We start from the raw sequence: 18687 nt of genomic DNA, 5'->3' as shown, positions 1-18687 counted from the left end.
CTCTTGGTGGAAGTGAAGTACTTGGGAAGTTATTGATCTATGAAGACACTGAAATGTGGTCTGAGTAGACTGTCACGTATATTCTTGCTGCTGTTTGGTTTGGCTGAAAAATTAAAGTAATCAGCTCTGCTAACCTTGTGAGATTGTACACTTAAAAATATGGCTAAGCAAACATTTAATAAAACTTGTCATAAACTGTGTTACGAGAACTTCTATTTATTCTTCATCTTTAACATTCAAGCTACTCATCAACAGCGGTAGACTTTATCAGTTTAGTTGTAAAGATGCACTTATATAGATCACCCATAATCTTTCACTCAACTTACTTTGAAAGTAACAAAAACATCTGCAGGAGATGACCAGGATTGGAAGTACAGTTTCTGATAACAGAAGGCAGTTAAGCTACCAATAACTGGTCAGTGTATGGGAGGAAGTGCCTGCGAGAGGGGAGATTATTTTCTGTATACTAGCAATTGTTATGAGGGCGCTGCATCAACATGTGAAATGGGTACATAATGTGTGAGATTTTAGTGTAATGGTTACAAGAGGTAATGGTCTAGGGAATGAGAGGCTTAGGAATTCTGTTCCAAGCCAAGTGAGAGTACACAGAGCACGGGCGATATGCCTCAGCTACAAGGAGCATGCAGGAAGGGGGAGCTGCTGATGCACAGCTTGCAGGTCACTGCAGCCCCAGTGCTCTGTCAGTGTCCTCTGCTGGGTCATTAAGTGACCAGAGAGTGAGCAGAGAAGACAACGGAAAAACTCACCTTCCGGTTCTAGTGAAGTTAACCTAAACCTATGATATTACCAATATTTCTTAGAGGAAGGCACATACAGCACAAAGTCCACCTTCATGCTACGGAAAAGCTGTTCAAGTAGAAGCAGAGGAAGGGGCTAGAAAATTTGATTCTAGATTGATCTGGAATTTGCACAGCCTTAAAAGACTAAAAAATGTGAAACCAAAGTCAAACAGGCAATTAGCGTACTAGGGACTCCATTTCTACCTCTGTCCTCAGGGCAAAGTCCAGAAAAAAGATTTCTTTTCACACCCCTTTGAAGGACACTTTATCGAACACATGTCCAGGGCCACGGGAACGTAAGCCAAGAGACGGCTCCGTTTGCTCTCCGGCTCTGAAAGGATGGTCTTTGGGAATTACTCTTGCTCATGCTCCAGAACAACACAGAAGCTTGTAAGGGCATCACCAAGGGAATCAGGAACCAGGGTGTTTTCGGTTTAAGCGATCTTCCAGGGCAACAATTTGTGGTCCAAAAGCAAACAAACACATACCTGTAAACTGGTCCTAACTGTTACAATTAGCTTGAGCCAGGAAGGAAATTTTCCAATCATTTTACTCAGAAATGATACAATTGTATCCCCATAATCCGGTTTGTGAAATTCTGCTTCATTTAATCCATCAATTAAAATGATGAAATCTTCATCTGGGATTTTTCTCTCTGAGATAAAAAGAAACAAATCACTTAACAATTACCAAGTGGATGAGTAAGCTCTTTGGGTCTTTTATCACATATCTGTTTAGAAAATAAATATTAGAAAGGTTTCTTGTGTGTTTACTGAATGCTCAAGGCACATAATTTAGTATAAAGACATTATGAAATTCATTAAGTGAGTTCATATTAACCAGGTGCAGGAGCTTTTGTCACACAGGTGAAGTGTAAGCGCCACCATTTCCCAGGTTGCCAGTTACGAGTCAGCCTGAGCATTACAGTCATGAGAACTTCACATAACTGTAAAGAATTAAAAAAAAAAAAGATCTGTCTGGTAGCGTTATAGAGAACAGTATCCCATGTGCCTTTGGTGATTTCTAAAAAAAGTGGAAATCAAAGCAACACCCAGGGCTTCATGGGAAGCACAGAGCGAAGGAGGGGAGGGGGCAGGAGGCGCCGCGCCCCAGCCAACAGATCCGCCGGGTCAGGGCGTGCTTACCCCTCAACCCCGGGCCCACAGCCGCAGCGGCTCTCAGGCGGACCTGAGCAGGGCCCACGAGGCCAGACTCTGTGGCTTTCCCAGGAGCGGTCATGTGTGGGAAAGACAAGGCTCTGCCACTTCCGCGTCCACCTCTCCCTGGACTCTGTGCGATCCTATGTGACCTACAGCTGATCTTCAGGCTGGTGCGAGGAAGACTTAGGCGATTCCAGGTTCCCACACTCATGAAAGACTTACTGACTCTTGAAGCAAAAAGCCCTTAGGGTGAGGGGACATATTAGTAGAACTGAACTGTAGCAAGTGCAAGTTGTTGTGGGTAAGGCCTCACAGGTCCAGGGGGAAGACTGCCTGAGGCGGGAAAGGGGGTGGGGGGGGGGGGGGGGGGGGGGGGGGGAGAGGCCATGGTCAGGGCAGAAGGGGAAGTGTGCGCTTCTGCACAAGGATGGCTCTTTTCATTCAGAGACAAGGACAATCAAAACTCTTCATATTTTGGTTTCACATTTGCAAATATGCAGATTTTCTTGCATGGCTAATAGGGCTTTTTGTATTCCCCACCTCATCCCCCAAGAGCAACCTTTATATAAAGGAATTTAACTTCTCTATCCTAAGTACTCTAAATCGGTTCTCAAATTATCCAGAGATTGAACTGTTACTTTCGACTGTCTGGTGACTTTCTGGGAAGAGAAATGAACTGTGTCTAGCTCAGACTGCCAGCAGTGGCTGGCATTCTAAGCAAACACCTATTCCTACAGGGACGTCACAGGTCAAGGAAGAGAGAGTTGCTGCTTGGAATGTTGGGGGCTCTTATGTTTTTGATTTTGGGGGACTTGGCTCCCTTAAGCATAACTGTTCCTTCAGTTTCCACCAAGTACATTCTTGTCGCACCTGCTTGGAAGATCAGAGACCTATGCTATCAAGGCGCGCCATCTCCCACCCAGCCTGGTGTGGAGTCCCGGCCGGCTCAGGAGGCCCACGGCAGTGCTCTCCGGAGCTGACTGCTAAGCAGCTGGTAGCTTGCAGCCCTCCTGCAGGAACACTGATTTACAGTGGGGGAACTGCCCAAGCTCTCAGAGGCCTCACTCGCACTGGCTATTAACATTTTCTAGCACATCAGCACCATCTCCACCAACGGAGGCCTCTCTCACTGACACCACCTCCCACTTGACCCAGGCGCCTTCACTGGAAAGTCATGATTTTCAAAATGAGAAGAGGCTGATGATAAAGATCTGTTGTGATTTTCTTTTGGGAAACACATTCTCAAGTGTAAAGATCAAGAACATGCTCTAAATTATGATCTGGACATTATAAAGAACAAAACAATTCAACTCCTAATAAAATTATATTTTCACCTCCATAAATTCCCAGATTATTCTTCCCATTAGTAAGTATATATATGATTTTTTATAAAAAAGAAATACATGCCCTACGTAAGATAATTATATTGTTCTAAGTCTTGGCTTTTGGTTTTTATAGAGACCTTCTTTTGAAGGAGTTATTTAGAAGTCACCTGTTAGTACAGGTGAAATGAAATGAGATGTCAAAATATATATGTGTTACAGAATAAGCATGATGTGTTTTTTACGATTCAGAACATAAAATACAGAGAATTTCCAAGTAATTCCAATATTATAAAATGATTAGAAATACTTCTAAAAAATTCTTTCATCTGTTTGCTAAGTAATGAGGTTCTTTCACTATAACTTTAAGAGGTGAGACCTTAATGAATTTCAGACTTTGCTCTTCAAATGCAAACAGCCTTACAAGTATTCCTCTGTGTGCTCATTTTCAAACTTTTGCAGATTATTTAAATACATACTCTAATTCAGTAGCCTTTCAAAGATTTACAGTAAGTGAAAATTATAAAACAAAGTAAAACTGGAACGAACCAACAGGGGATTGTTACTTCATATTTTGCCACGTAAGGACATTTAAAGAGCAACTACTATCTACCATTTTATTATTTCATAGGATAAACATTATTTGGATGTGAAAATGGTAGGAGGTTTGTTATCCATCCAACCATTATATATAGGTATGTTAGAAACCACATCTATTAAAAAAACAAACAAACTACATCTACATATATCCACACATATTCTAGGCCACTCCCTTTCCTTATTTTGTCAGGGTTTGATGAAAACTTGAAATGGACTGGGACTGAGAGTCACTATTCTGTCAAGTTCCTAGAAAGAATATTTACCCAAGGGAAATGGGTATCAGGTTTTCTAGCTCTGTAACCCTTGTTTTTAACCCCTTCCATATTCACCCAGGAATTTCTCACTTTTCCCACTTACATGTATACTTAACAAATGCTTGAAAAGTTTTCCTTAGTGTTCCTATTCTAAGACTCGGTAGGGGCCTGAGACAGAAGTGACAGATTGCAACGGAAGAGATGGCTGCCAGGACTGAAGTCAGAACTGAATTCCAGGTCTGAGGTCCTGCTACTGGTGAGGCAGCATGTGAGAAGGCCTGTGTCTTGTAACATTTCTGTTCAGAGAAGCGGCACATTAGTTTTGAATTACTTTCCATTTAATTATGGTAACAAATTAGCATTTCCTTTCATTTCATATGGGTGGCTGAAACAAAAGCTCATTGAGGATGTTCAAAACCTTTTCATATGTGTTTTGTGTCTGTTTCAGTCACTGTTCTTGCAGAACCTTAAAATACTATGAAAAATACTGACATTCATTTTTAAAGAAAATTGTATAATTTGACATACAGCTTCTGAAGCTAATGTCAAAGTGTTTTCCACTGAATTTTCCTGGAAAGAAAACTTCAATACCTTCTCCATCTTGAAAACGGACACAATTTACATGCAATTAATTGTGAAGTATACAGTTTGCTGTACACTTTGATGAGTGTCAACAAGGACATAAACGCATGCAACTGACCCCACAATAAGAATACAGACCATCTCCAGCACTCCAGACAGCTCCCTGGGTCAGACCTCACAGGTACCTGTTCTGGTTCTGTTCGCATCACCCAGGGCTACACTTGCTTCATTTGCTTAACATAATGCCTTTTGAGATTCATTTACTTTGCTGTGTATATTATCACAACATATTTATAAGAAGTATTACAATGACTACAGATTTTTTCTTCTATTCACGGGTTCTTTCCAACTTCTGATGGCTATGAGCAGAGAGAGCTGCTATAAACATTGCTGTACAAGCCTTTTTGTTGACGTATGTTTTCCTTTTCCTGGTTAATGACACAGAAACAGTCTTGCTTGGTCATAAGGTAGATTTTACTTAACTGGATCAGGAATTGCCAAATAGTCCTGCCAGCAACATATGAGAGTTCTAGTGTTTCTCGTCATCACCAACATTTGATGATCCACTTAAAAAATGTTACACTATTTTAACTATCCTAGTGGGAGGAAAGCAGTGTCTCATTGTGATTTTAATTTGCATGTGGCTGATGGTTAATGACGCTAAGCACCTATTCTGGGCTTGTAGACTATTCATAAGTCATTTCTTTGGTGAACAATCTTTTGTCCACTTTAAAACTGGATTACTTATCTTTTCACTATTGCTTCACAGAAATTCTTTTGTTACTGTGGAATCAGGGGGAATAATCACATTCACTTAAACTCATTTATCAGCAGGGACATGTAAAGCTGGTGACGGAGACCTAAAGCAGCAGCAGGTACATCTAGCACTAGAATCATCAAACACAATTTGCGGTTGAGAATCTGAATCTGCACGCATTCGGATTTTCTCCTTGATCTACTCAGAAAATGTAGATCATTGTGTCACTTATCGAGGTACAACTGCCATATGATACCGTATTAGTTTCTCTCTTTAGGTAACCCTACAGGTGAGGGATTTCTATTTACTTCTCTTACATATTCCAATCGTATTTCCTGGAATGCCTGCTACATTCATGATTAGGTGAAGCATGAAAGCTGACTATTAAAAAGGCTTCTCATTTCAATAGCATACAATTCAGTCAAGGAGGTTGGCATAAATGTAGATATAGCTATTTCTTATAAAGCACAAATAAAGTATGTATTTGATAAAGTGTAAATGTTTAAGAAATGTTAGTAATACATTTTAAAGTTTGCTTTACAACAATGTGCTGAGTACCATATGTAGGATGTAAAAATCCCGAATTTCAATTTGAGGAACACTGACTCTTACTAGTGGAGGGCGCGGGGACCCAGTGGCTATTCCATGACTGAGGAGGCGTGCAAGCTGGCTCTCCGAACATGTGTAGGGTTCTGACAGGCAGAGAACTGAGGAGAAGGCACAACAGGAAGAGGAAACCAGGAGCAAACGTGTGAAGAGGGTATGCAAGGGACTAGTGTGTATATGGAACATGGGCTCACACCGGTAAAAAACAATGGCCTGGCACTAGGTTGTCAAGCACCTTAAATGCGAGACTAAGGAGCTGGAAGTTTATTCAGCAGTAGCAGGGAATTATTGGAGATCTCTGAACCTCTCCGAGAGCTATGCTTTATGAAGCTTTAACTGAAAACAGGACATAAAATCTAGAAGACCGGAGAGACTGGGGCAGAGCTTACCCAGGTATCTCGCAAACGGGTTACAGGTGTGCTAAAAATGAAGCCCTTCAGCCTTCTAGGCACTAGGCTCAACACGATGTAGCTTCAGGCCAGTCAGGTCCAGTTTTGAAGAGCTGTGACTTTTTAATCTCAGCATCATGACTGGCACATTTTCTAAGGGTGAATGTAGCAATGTACAAAAAACACTACCACCGACATAAGAGAAGACGAGGAAGGGAAATAACACAGATGTGATGTGTGGGTGGGTACAGAGCCTTTGGGGTGGTCATGGTAGGAATGGATGGGAGAAACAATAGGAAGGAGAAGTAACTGGATTTAGAAATTGAATGTACAGAAAATATGCTTAAACTATTTGAGAGAAACTCCAAGTTTGGTATGATATGATAAAAATATTGGCAGATGTGCAGACAGAGGGAGAGCATCAGGACTGAAAAGAGAAGCTCTGAAATCCAGGTAAACAGCACGGAGGCTGAAACAGCGAAAATGGCTGTCGGAAGGGAAATTACCATCACTTGTTCTTAGCAGGGCCTCCAGAACCCTCAGGACAGATCAGAAGCCTCTAAGAAGTGAACAGGAAACTCAGGAACTGTGTGCTCAGTCCAGTTGTTGCTTTGGCTTTTAAGCACTGACCAAACTTCGCTCCAGAGGTGGGGTGGAGGGGGTGGGGGGCCTGGGGCATGCAGGTCGCAGCCAACGCAGTGTCAGAGGGAGGGTGTGACAGGGACATGGATTCCACTTTTTGTTTCCTCTCAAGAATACCTTTGTACCTTTTAAATACATGCAGTGGACACTCACATTTAAAACCATGTGGGGGAAAGTGAAGTGGTTTTTAGTAAAAACACAGGGCTGAGCAACCGCAGCTGTGCCATATTATTGCGCCTGACCTGACGGAGAAAGACAAAATACCAACCGTAAAGGAGGAGAGTGCTAACCACAGAGACACCTCAACGCAGAACGGGGCTGTGACTTTGCCGACTTATTGGAACTCCACAGAAAGGACTGGAAGCTGTGCTATCTTTAGTACCAGGGAAATGTGCTATATTTGGAAATGAGACCAAGAATGGAGGAAGTAGCAGCTCCTGCAGGGATTTTTATTTTTTTGCAAGTAAAATCCTTTATCTGTCAGCTGTATCCTGCAGGACAGCAGCTAGGGAACATTTAGCCTTGGCACGGTGACGCACATAAATAATCCTTTTTCCAGCATGCCCCAGGTGAACGTGGGCTCTGGGGCCTCCACCTTTCACCTTCTCTGCACCTTCCCTGTACCTTTGTGGAGCGTCTCGAGGGGTTCCAGGACCCCTCTCCGAAAGGAGGCCATGGGGTCCTGGACACAGGAGCGGAGGCTCAGCACGCTCTGCAGGTGAGGCTCGCGGAGCAGCTGCTCCCGGTAGGCTGCCAGCTGGGGGGAGCGGCACAGCAGGGCAGCGACGTTGTGGACGAACTCGGGCACCAGGCAGGTGTAGGCGTTGTCTGCTTGGCAGTAGTGACAGGCGACCACCTACGAGAGAAAGACGAACGCGCAAACAGGCTGATCCCTGGTGCAAACAATGGCCACGGCTGTTACGCAATTATTCTCTAGCACTGTCTTCTGTCTCCTGATACCCCAGCGCTTTAAAATGAAAACAAAACTGCTCAGAACCTGCCTGCTTTATCTGAGACGAGACAGCGGGCACTGTACTTCTGTATGGTACACGTGATAACAAAGCTTACACACTGAGTTTTCCCTTCGGGTTCTGAGAAATAGGAAGCAAGCACGGTTTATATTTATAAAGATGTACATTAACCTCCCTCACGCTATTCAGCATGGCACAGCACAGGCATCTGATCACGTAACAAAGCATTAGGAACAATCAGGGAAAATTCAGGTTATCCCTGTTTATAGTTGTTCTAGTCCATGAAAAGTAATCCAGACTTATAAATTAGATATTTTCTGAGCACTCAGAATCAGAAAATAGGAGAAAGGAAACAAGTCGGATATTTGTAAAATGTAGGTCATTAATTTCAAAGAACTGAAACAATGTGCGAGTTTGAATATCATCTGGGGTTGGGGTTATCTGACTGGAACCTGGAGTTTGAAGTTCTGGCTTTTTGTTTGTTTGAATTTACACAGAGCTTGCTCTACACCTTCTGGTTGTTCTCTTTGCCTGAAGGGCAAGAGCAGTGGGGGATTTAAATCTAGACCAGCCAGCAGACTCAGTACTATCAAGAAGGTGTGGGGCTGTGCAGGTAACATGCAGGAGGCGGGGTGGCTCGGCCTGGACGCACAGGAAGTACTGACATGCCAGGTGCTCAGTGATGGGAGCTGAGGCTGCCATCAGCATCCCACCCCCGCGACCACGGCCACCATCCAGGTCCTGCGTCCTGCTTACTCAGCTAGCTCTGCAGGAATGCGAAATGTGCTCCAGGGACATCTCGCTCATGCTCCTGGGCCCCCAGCTCTTCACTCCTCTCTCAGGGAACACAGACCCTACTCAAGTGTGTGCCTTGAGAAGACTCCTTGTCTACAGGTGAGATCATCCTAGTTCACTGAGGAATGCTACCAGTGTCACTTCTCTCAACACACAAAAAAGTTGAGATCCTTTTCATGAAACAGAAAGAAACAGAAAATGTTGCCATATCCACAAAGCTGAGGAGAGGAATTGCTTGGGTGAAGCCGTGATGCCCAAGAATAGGAACTGGCAATGAGCAACTGCGTTAAAAAAGCCAACTCCGGGGCCCTCCCTGGTGGTGCAGCGGGTTAAAGCACTGCACTAAGAAACTAAAGCCACTGCTGCATGAGTTCGATTCCCGCCTGCCCCGGAGGCGACCACATGGCGCGGCAGACCTCTCCTGACCTGCCCGCAGCTCCCCTCAGCAGTGTACTTCGTCGTCGATCTGCCTGTTCTGCTCCCCACTCTGTCTCTGGTGAATCCTCTCACCCTCCGCATCTCTGGCCTGTAGCCCAGTTCTGTACGAATAAATAAATAAATCTTAAAAAAAAAAAAAGCCACTCCATCTTCTTTAGCTAAGCTGCTCACTGCTCTATTCCTGTTACACACAAAATAAGGAAGTTGTCAGTAATGACCTGTCGGTGGTTATGTCCACATGGATACAAATCTCTACTTTATAGAAAGCAAACAGCGAAGCTCTGAATCAATATGAACTTTCATCACGTTTACCTCAATGACTCCACATGTCAAGGCTAACCAGCTGAGCAAACCAGCTGCGACTTATCCTTTACCTAAAGCAAAGAGCTCTGAGTTTGATGATAAAGTCCTGAAATGTAGAGAGAGGGCTCTTCCACGGATTTCATTAAAAGGCATCTGTGGTCTTGTCTGAATGAAGTTCCCTGTAACAAAGGTCAATGCTAAGGTCGTGCCTACCTTTCTTTCTTTCAGTTTTAAATTTTCTCTGGCATTCCAAATAGAAAGTCTTGATTCCTTTGTGGAAATCAGGGAGAAAGATCACTTCACAGCTTCATGAGACCTGCACTGCGGTTCAAGACAGAGAACTCACCACACTCGTACTCACTGCGTCCTCATACTTATCACCCACCAAGGGCTTTCCGTGCACCCCCGGGGTGCCTGCTGGCGTCACTTATCACTTTTGTTATGTACGAAAGTAGAACACAAGTCTGGGACTCTGACTGCTTCTCCAGTCTTTCACAGTCTAAGGGCAGTGACAAGATTAGGTCCGACCACCCCGCGGCTCAGTTGCTGTCAGTTTGGCTTCCAGGTAGCTGTAACCTGTCCCCAGTCAAACAGCAGGTGAATCCTTTCTCCTTGGTGAATTCCTGTCTCTCAAAACGACTTGTTGGAATTTTATTTTTGGCTCTGTCTTTCTTATATTATTCATTTTTTCCCAATTCTAGTTTTTCTTATGCTAAATCCCTAAACATTTTATCCAAAATTGATTCTCTCCAAAATAGATCGGATATGATCAGAATTATATTAATTCTTTGATGGAGACAGTGAGCAAATTTTAGGTTACTCCTGTGAGGGAACAAAGAAAAGGACAGCTTTGTAGGTTATATGAAAAAATAAAAAATAAATGGGGGAGAGAGAGAGAGGCACTAACTGGGCAAAAAAGTTTTCAATTTAATGCTCAAGAAATGATAAAACTAAACACAATCCTCATCAAAGGTCCTAACCAAATGACCAAGTGCCAACAAATCTGTCAGGTTAGTCTGAAAGGTCCAGGCCTTCGCTCGCCAAAGACCATTTTCTACTTGGAATGAAGCATCTGTGAGGGTGAGGCTAACCTCAGGCGGGATGGCAGCGCTGCACCTGGAATTCACTGCACACGCAACTGAACTGACTAGTGACCCGCACCAGCACTGCCTGAGAGAGCAGAGCTGCGGCTGTGCTCGCCCAGGGCCGTGGGCCTGTCCTCACTTGGCTCCTTCCCACCTGGCCTGCCGGAACCCCCTGCTCACCACCTGGACTTCCTAGGTGGCACACCCTGTCTACTCCCCAGCAGGTTGGCTTTCATACTGAAGGATGTGGCGGCCCAGTGTAAATCACTACTTTCTCCTGTTCCTCAAATGTGACTCTAATCCTCACCAGGGACTGGAAGCTAAGGATGGCTCCAGATTTGGGTTCTGCCTCAGTAATTTTCCAGCTTGGAGTTCTACCTGATTTTTTTTTTTGGCAGTAGGACTTTTATTTACTTTTTAAACTTTTTATCCTAAACTAATTTTAGACTTACAGAAATGCTGCAAAAGTAATACACAGAATTTCTGTATATCCCTCACCCAGCTTTCCTGAATATTGATAACTTACGTAACCTTAGCATAATTACCAAAACCAAAACCACAAAAACAAACAAACAAACAAAAAAAACAAACCTGTAACATTGACAAAGCACTTCTAACCAGGGGCTTTCAGCAGTCACCAGTGCCCCTGGGGCTCCTATTCCAGGACTCCCTCCAGCGCCCACACAACCTTGACCTGCTATTTCTCCCTAGTCTCCCTGGTCTGTGAGGTCCCCGCAGCCTTTGCCTTTCATGACCCTGATACTTGTGAGGTGCCCTGACTAGTTCATATGTCAAAAGTCAGTCAGTTTGATATTTTGTGTATAATGCACTTGAGAATTCTGGGCAAGAATATGCCAGAATAATGTTGTGTCTTCAGTGGATTATATCATGGAGTTCTTGATGTTCTTATAGGGAAGGCTGACCTTGACCCCTTGGTTAAGATAAATGTTTCTCTATTTATAGCTTTAAAAAAAATTATACATACAAGAACTGGGGTACAGGCCAGAGGGGGCTGTGTGTGAGAGGATTTACCAGAGACAGAGTAAGGAGCAGAAGAGGCGGATCTACTGAAATATACTGCTGAGGGGAGCTGTGGAGAGACAGGAGGCTTGCTGCGCCATGTGGGTCACCTCCGGGACCAGGGATCAAACTCATGTTGCTGTGGCTGCAGACAGCTTCATGGCACCATCTTTGATCCCTGCACCGCCAGGAGGCCCTGCTATTGTACAGTTTCTATGTTCCCCTTTGTCATAAGCATGTCTTGGGGAAGGAAGTTTGTGGTAACTATACAACAATGATTACTGAGGGATTCGTCTTAGGGTTATTTTCTATTTCCTCTGACATTTATTAACTGGAATCTATAGGAGGGAAGAACTGTCTTTTCCTTCAGGCATTTAACTGATCTAATAAACACGGGCTTATTTTATTCTACTGGTTATAATCCAACGCTGTATTAATTTTATTGCTCAATTTACTTTAGCAGCGGTCATTTAAGATCTCTTTCAGGCTAGTATCTGTGTTCTTTCAAGAAGCACCTGTTCTTTAAAGCACTTTCTTGCTTTCTGGCACTACAAGGTGTCCCAGGCTCATCTTGTATTTACCCTGCCAAGTTTCTCTCATTTGAACAGTGTTTACAAAACAAGGTCAGAGCAGTAGGCGAGCCGATAGCAAAAAGCTTACTGAAGTGTGACTGCTTCTGGGTCCTTCACAGCAGACAGAGCTAAGAAATGCACATATGAGTACCAACTCACACAGAACTCCTCTTGACACACACACACAAATCTATGAAAATAAAAAATACAAACTACGAATATGTCTCAGATTTCAACCTAGTACCACCTGGCTCATTTTAGATTTTCCTTTCTTCATATGTAACTTCTTTCTCTAACAATGAGAAACATAGTTTTGTCATTTATAATATGTTCAATTCACTTATTCAATTCCAGGGGAGACTTGCTTAAATTTAATCAGGTTTATCTCAACAGAGGGGCCCTGGGCCACTCCCTTGTCTGGTGACAATAATGAGTTTGAATGTTTCCAAATATTTGAGGACCATTTACATTTCTTTTTTTTTGTTCAATTGTCCCCCCAATTTTCTGTAATGGTTTTGGTTCTTTGTTCAGTCCTTTAACTATAAGGGATACCAACCCTTTGTATGAAATATGTGTTGTAAGGTTTTCTCAGTTTTCTGCTTGTCTTTTGACTTTTTTTTCCTTTCTTTTTTTTTTTTTTGCCATAGAACACTTTAAAAAAAATTCTATATAGTTGAATTTGCAGTCTTTTCTTCTACATTTAGATCTTACTTAGAAAGAGCTTTCCCTTCACCCAGGGTAGAGCTAGCCACTAGGGTTTTCTCCTACCATTTGCATGGTTTAAGATTTCTACATTTGGATTCCCAGTGCATGTGGGGTTATTCTCCTGCATGGCATGAGCTATGGGTCACTTTCAGCCATGTGGCTACTGAGTGCTCCCGGCACCATCTGATTAAAAGTCCACCTTTAGCCCAGTCATACTTCCTAATCCTGAACTTTCTAGTCTGTTCTGGGGTCTGTGAGCCTATGTTTATGCCAGTGCTGAGCTGTTTTGGCTATATAAGCTTTAGGGTATGCTGGTAGTCAGAGTTCTACCACTTAGTCCATCCTGGCAGAACTTAGGGTGATGCTTAGCTTTCTTATAGTTCTAGAACTAAACTGCCATATCCCACATAGATTATTTAAAAAAAAAATTCTTAAAATTTGTTTTTGTATAGAAGAATTGGGGTATAGGCCAGAGGTGCGGGGGATGAACGGACTCACCAGAGACACAGTGGGGAGCAGAACAGACAGACTGATTGAAATACACTGCTGAGGGGAGCAGTGAGTGGGATAGGAGAGGTCTGCTGTGCCATGTGGGTCACCTCCCTAGTGGGGGATCAAACTCAGGCCATAGGGGTGACAGCACTGAGACTTAACCCCTAGGCCACCAGGGAGGCCCCACAACCCAAAGGTTATTGTTATTCAATTTAGATGACTGATACCTGACCCAGAAGAGGTTGGGGCTAACACTGAACAAATTTTAAAGGAGAGGGACTCATTTATTTTGTTTCTCTAGAATTCCTAGAGAAGCAGGACTGGTACATTATGAGTAATCCAAGTGTTTTTAATCTGGAATCTATCTCAGAGGACTGGTGGGATTCCAAAGCCTCCAACATTCATTCTTGAGGCTCATGATTCTGATTTTACAATGCCTAGTAAGTTGGTTGGGACTCATTATTATGAATAAACACTCAGATATGAATGCTCCCAGAATTCTTAATAGAAAATAATGACATTTATAGCCATCCAGTGAGTATTAATTGAACTTTCATTACATACAGACTTTGTGCTAATTCTGGAGAAAAGATGATGAGAAATAAAGATGTGACTGCTTTATGCCCTTCACAGGAAAAGGAGACAATTAAACAGTGACAATAACAATATAATAAGCACTATGAAACGAAGGGTCCTCAAAAAATTTAAAATAGAACTACCATATGATACAGCAATTCCATTTCTGAATATTTATCTGAAGGAAGTGAAATCAGTCTCTTAAAGATGTATCTGTACCCCCATGTTCACGGGACATTATTCACAACAGCCAAGACATGGAAAAATCTGTGTCTCTCAGTGGGCAAATGGATCAATAAAGTGTGATCCACACACACTGGCATGTTATTCAGTCACAAAAAGAAGGAATTCCTGTTATTTGTGATAAAGTGATGGACCTTGAAGGTACTATGCTAAGTGAAATAAATCAGACAGAGAAAGACAAACATTGTATGATCTCACTGATACGTGAATCTAAAACTCACAGACACAGTCCATATTGGCAGCTGCTGGCAGAGGGAGCGGGGTAGGGATTGGGGAATAGGTGAAGATGGCCAAAAGGTACAAACTTCTGGTTAAAAGATAAATAAGTTCTGGACAATGAGATAAATACGTTTTAGAGGATGATGGCTATAGTTAAAAATACTGCCCTGTGTATCTGCAAGGGACTAAAGAGTTCTCATCACAAGAGCAGGTTTTGAAAGTATGAACGGTGATGGATAATAACTAAACTAACTATGGTAATTATAATGTATAAAATACCAGATCATTAGCTAATATAGGTCAATTATATCACATGAAATCAGACCTCAATAATACAGAAAAAAATCACTATGAAAGAGGAAATACAAGATGCCTGGGTGATGCATAGATGGGGCATCTGTAATCTAACATAGGAGACCGGAGCAGGAGTTTAGAAGTGTTTCAGCTGCAGTGGTGGTCCTGGTGGAGGCACAGGGGCATTGGCAAAGGCCCTGGGCAACACATAGCTCGCCTGTCAGGGAAGTGCAATCAAATTTAGGGTGGCCAGGGTGTGACAGAGTAGGGCATGGCAGGAGATAAGGCAGAGCTGGGGTTTTAAGTTAGGGGGTGGCTTTGCTCCCCAGGGAACATATGCTGATGTGGAGACATTTTGGATCGTCTCCCTGGGGCTTGGGGTATAAAAGCTGTTAGGAAGTGTGTAGAGGACAAGGATGGTTCCACACATCTTATGATAAACAGCCCTCTCCCAGGCAGAGAATTCTGTGACCCACAATGTGTACTTTGGATGCTGAGTAGAAGCCCTGGGCTAGATAAAGAAGCAAAGGCGCTTTCAGCACTGCTCGTGTGATGTTTTAAGGAGTCTACATTTCATTCCAGGGTAAGGAGGAGCCACTCACTGTTTCAACCTGCCAAAGCAAAGGTGTGTTTGAGAAAGATTAGTTTCAGTCTAGAGAATGGGTTACAATATATTCATTTAACAAATATTTATGAGACAGGTATTATAATAGGAGTTGGGGATGGGGATGTAGTGGTGAATAATAATTTAAACACCGATCCATTCTGGCAGAAGACAGAGATTAAACAAAATGCAGAAACTGACAAAAACAAACAAGGTTGCTTCCAGTAGTTAGTATCCTGAATATACTAAATATATTGAATATCCTGAATGTACTGGGGCTCACTGCAAAATCTGTGTTAAACATTTTTTCAGTGTTAAGTTTTAAAGGAAAAAAAGTCCCAGACAAACAGAAAACACCACCTCTGGGTTATTTGTAATTTAGTTTGGATCTCATTTTTCCTAAAAATCTTTTCAAAAATAGACAACTGCAAATGAAATCAAACCCCACCCTCTGCTCTATGGCTTCAGTGTCCACGTGTGCTCAGCACGCTCGCAGAGGGACTGCTGAGACGGGAACTTCTCTCGCATTGACAGCAGCACCGATAATTCAGGAGCTATGATCGTTTGACACCTTCCTGACCTAGTGCAAACTTATTTCTGGGTAAGGATGATATTTGAGCTTTTTGTCACCTCTTAAAATCAGTTGGTTTCCCTAATTAGCTAAGTTCAGGAGTATTAGCTTAACCTAAGGACTAAGCCAGTGACAACTTACCTAATGTGACAGGAGCTTCTAGCTGCGTAAAAACTGTTTTTGAAGAGGAATTTTAGGTGATGACTAAAATGCTCCTTCATTACAATTTTCTTGCAATAAGTCAACTACTGATAGGTTTTCTAACAGAACACTAAACAAAACTCCAGTTCAGTGGTTAGGGACGAGGATGCCACAGGCTTCTTGCTTCAGTTTAAATTTTGTTTGTATTATTTCTCCAAGTTATTTAATCTCAGAGTCTGTTCCCTTATCTGTATAATGGGGAGAACAAGAGAATTCCCTTTCGACGCTGCTCTGGAATCCTACCTCTACCACTTACAAATAGTATGACCATGAAAAAGCCAACTGGTCACTCAAGGAGTTTCTGCATCTTTAAAATGAGGATATCAACCATAGCATAGGGTTAAGGTAAGAATGAGGAAATGAAATGACAAAAATCACATAAGACACTGAGCTCTACAGGCATTTAAGCCCTCAGCAAGTGGAAGCTAGTTTCTCCTCTTGACTGGAGGATTCTACGTGCATGATCACTGGGTTGTAGCGACTCAAAACCTAGGGTTATGTCAAGGGAAGTAAACCAGAGGGAGAAAGACAAGATCAGGTTATTTCAGTCATATGTGGAATATAGAGAAACAAAACAAAGAGCCTGACAGAACTAAACCAAAACAAAGCTAGAAATGACTTCAGAATGAGGCACTGGAGGGGGACGGGAGCACAGAGGGTGGGAGCCTGCGTGTATGCGATGCAGGGCGTAGGGGCTCGGTGGGCATGGTGGTGCGCATCTGAGAGGTGTGCCTGCCCCTCTGCTCATACACAGTGATGCCAGCTGATATGACCTCAAATGAATGAATGAATAAAATGCAAAATATCAAAAAAAAAGTCCCATCTGGAAAAGCTGTAGCTATTCTATTTTAATTCACATCTCAAGCAAGGCCTTGAATGACATCTCTGTGCCCTTTCACTGCAATTATACGTCAGGAGATTTATGTAATGTTAACTGGAAAAACATTTAAGAGATGCCAACCAAAAAGTGCTATTTGAGTGGAAAGCGTTTCTCCAATAAGTAAAATTGCTCTCAATTTGGGACAAAAACGCATCAGTGTTTGCGATTCAGTTGCAGCACGGGAATTCTGAAGTAGGGCAATACAAGACACCAACAGCAGTCGCTGACAGGCGGAACGGACACTGAGATGCTGAACATCAACCCAAGGGCTTTCCTGGGACTCTTCATTTCTTTATACTTCAGCTCGCGCCGTCCGAGCACAAGCTGGAAGGGCGGCTTCTGCCGACTGGCCTGTCTCACAGGACAGCGAGACCGCCGCTTCTGCACTGTGCCACCACAGAACCAGGCCACGTCTCGGCTGCCACTGGGGCCTACGTCCTGAAAGTGATGCTCAGTTTTAACCTAGCAGGTCATTCTGATTACAATTCTTTGTGTGAACTTAAAATACCCCACCTCTAGGTTTTAGAAATATACAGTACGTTTTGTTTATAGGAGAAATGATCTCAAAATTTCAAATGATGCTTCTTAGGTGTAAATAATCACTCACTTCCTACTTGGAATTTTTAAACATTTTCCAAACACTGAACACAAACATCTTGGGTCTTGTTCTCTTGATGGGAGAGACACTAAAAAGTGACAATGTGGGGAAACTGAATTCTCTGAGCTCTTTCTAGCACTCATCACCATCTGACAAGTCATGTATTTGTTTGTTTATTCGCCTTCACCATGAGAATGGGGTTACATAACAACAGGGAGTGAGGCTGTTTTGTTTGCTGCTTTTCTTAAGTCTATTATAGATGTTCCAAGCATACATTCTAGGAGAATAAATAACTGTGATGATGGAAATGCTTTAGTGTCTGTATATTTCTCAGATGGTATTTATTCAGACTGTTGAAAAGAGGAGCCTGGAAAAAGTTTACAAAACACCAGACAAAAAACCCCAGCAAGATGGAAATGTCTTTTAAAGTTGCACTGGATTAGCAGAGAATATGAGGACATTTCAGAATGTCTCTCCTAACAAGTCCACTCCTAAATGAGTATACACCAAATGTGTGTGGATCATTAAAAATGTAGGTGATGGATGCACAGTTCTTCTGAGAAAGACTGGATTTCTCTAAAAATTAGAGCCTTACAATATAGCAAGAGACTTCCTGCCTCTTAAGACAAGTGATATCTTTAAAATTCTGGAGATATTTTAGACTCTGCCCTTTTCTTCAAAGTCCTTAAAAATAAAAAGAAGTGTAAGAAATAGAAATGCAAACTCCACTTACCTATCTATAATCTCTAATTATAGCATATAAAGATAGAAATTGTCAGACTCATAATGTAGGAAACATGACTGGCTTAACAGAAAGAAGAAGGTGAAACAATGCCTGTTGTGGGTAGTAACAACTGGAATCTGTAAATCTCAGAAAAGCACAGAAGTTAGAAGTACCAGATACTGTGAAAAAAGGAGATATGAAGGGGAGTTGAGAAAACAGAAATTATTGGACGTTCATGAGTTACATCCTCAGACGCCCACCTATCCCCTGCTCAGCCAGATGAT

The 18687-nt window shown here is 42.6% G+C and overlaps 1 protein-coding gene across 2 annotated transcripts in view; it reads right to left on the bottom strand.

Moving 5' to 3' along the window:
- TANC2 (tetratricopeptide repeat, ankyrin repeat and coiled-coil containing 2) overlaps nucleotides 1-18687 on the bottom strand; it is a 278089-nt gene that overhangs the window by 49255 nt on the left and 210147 nt on the right. For both annotated transcript variants that reach the window (XM_012733089.1, XM_012733090.1), the window contains 2 exons: nucleotides 7737-7968; nucleotides 1289-1455 (listed from right to left, as the gene is read on the bottom strand). In XM_012733089.1, the coding sequence (XP_012588543.1) occupies nucleotides 1289-1455; nucleotides 7737-7968 (399 nt within the window). The remainder of the gene's footprint in view (nucleotides 1-1288; nucleotides 1456-7736; nucleotides 7969-18687) is intronic.

The sequence above is a fragment of the Condylura cristata genome, unplaced genomic scaffold (genome assembly GCF_000260355.1).
Source record: "Condylura cristata isolate star-nosed mole 26May11 unplaced genomic scaffold, ConCri1.0 scaffold00038, whole genome shotgun sequence".
In the NCBI taxonomy this organism is placed as follows: Eukaryota; Metazoa; Chordata; class Mammalia; order Eulipotyphla; family Talpidae; genus Condylura; species Condylura cristata.
Note: the sequence above shows the minus strand (reverse complement) of the source record. Positions and strands in the feature narration are given on the sequence as shown.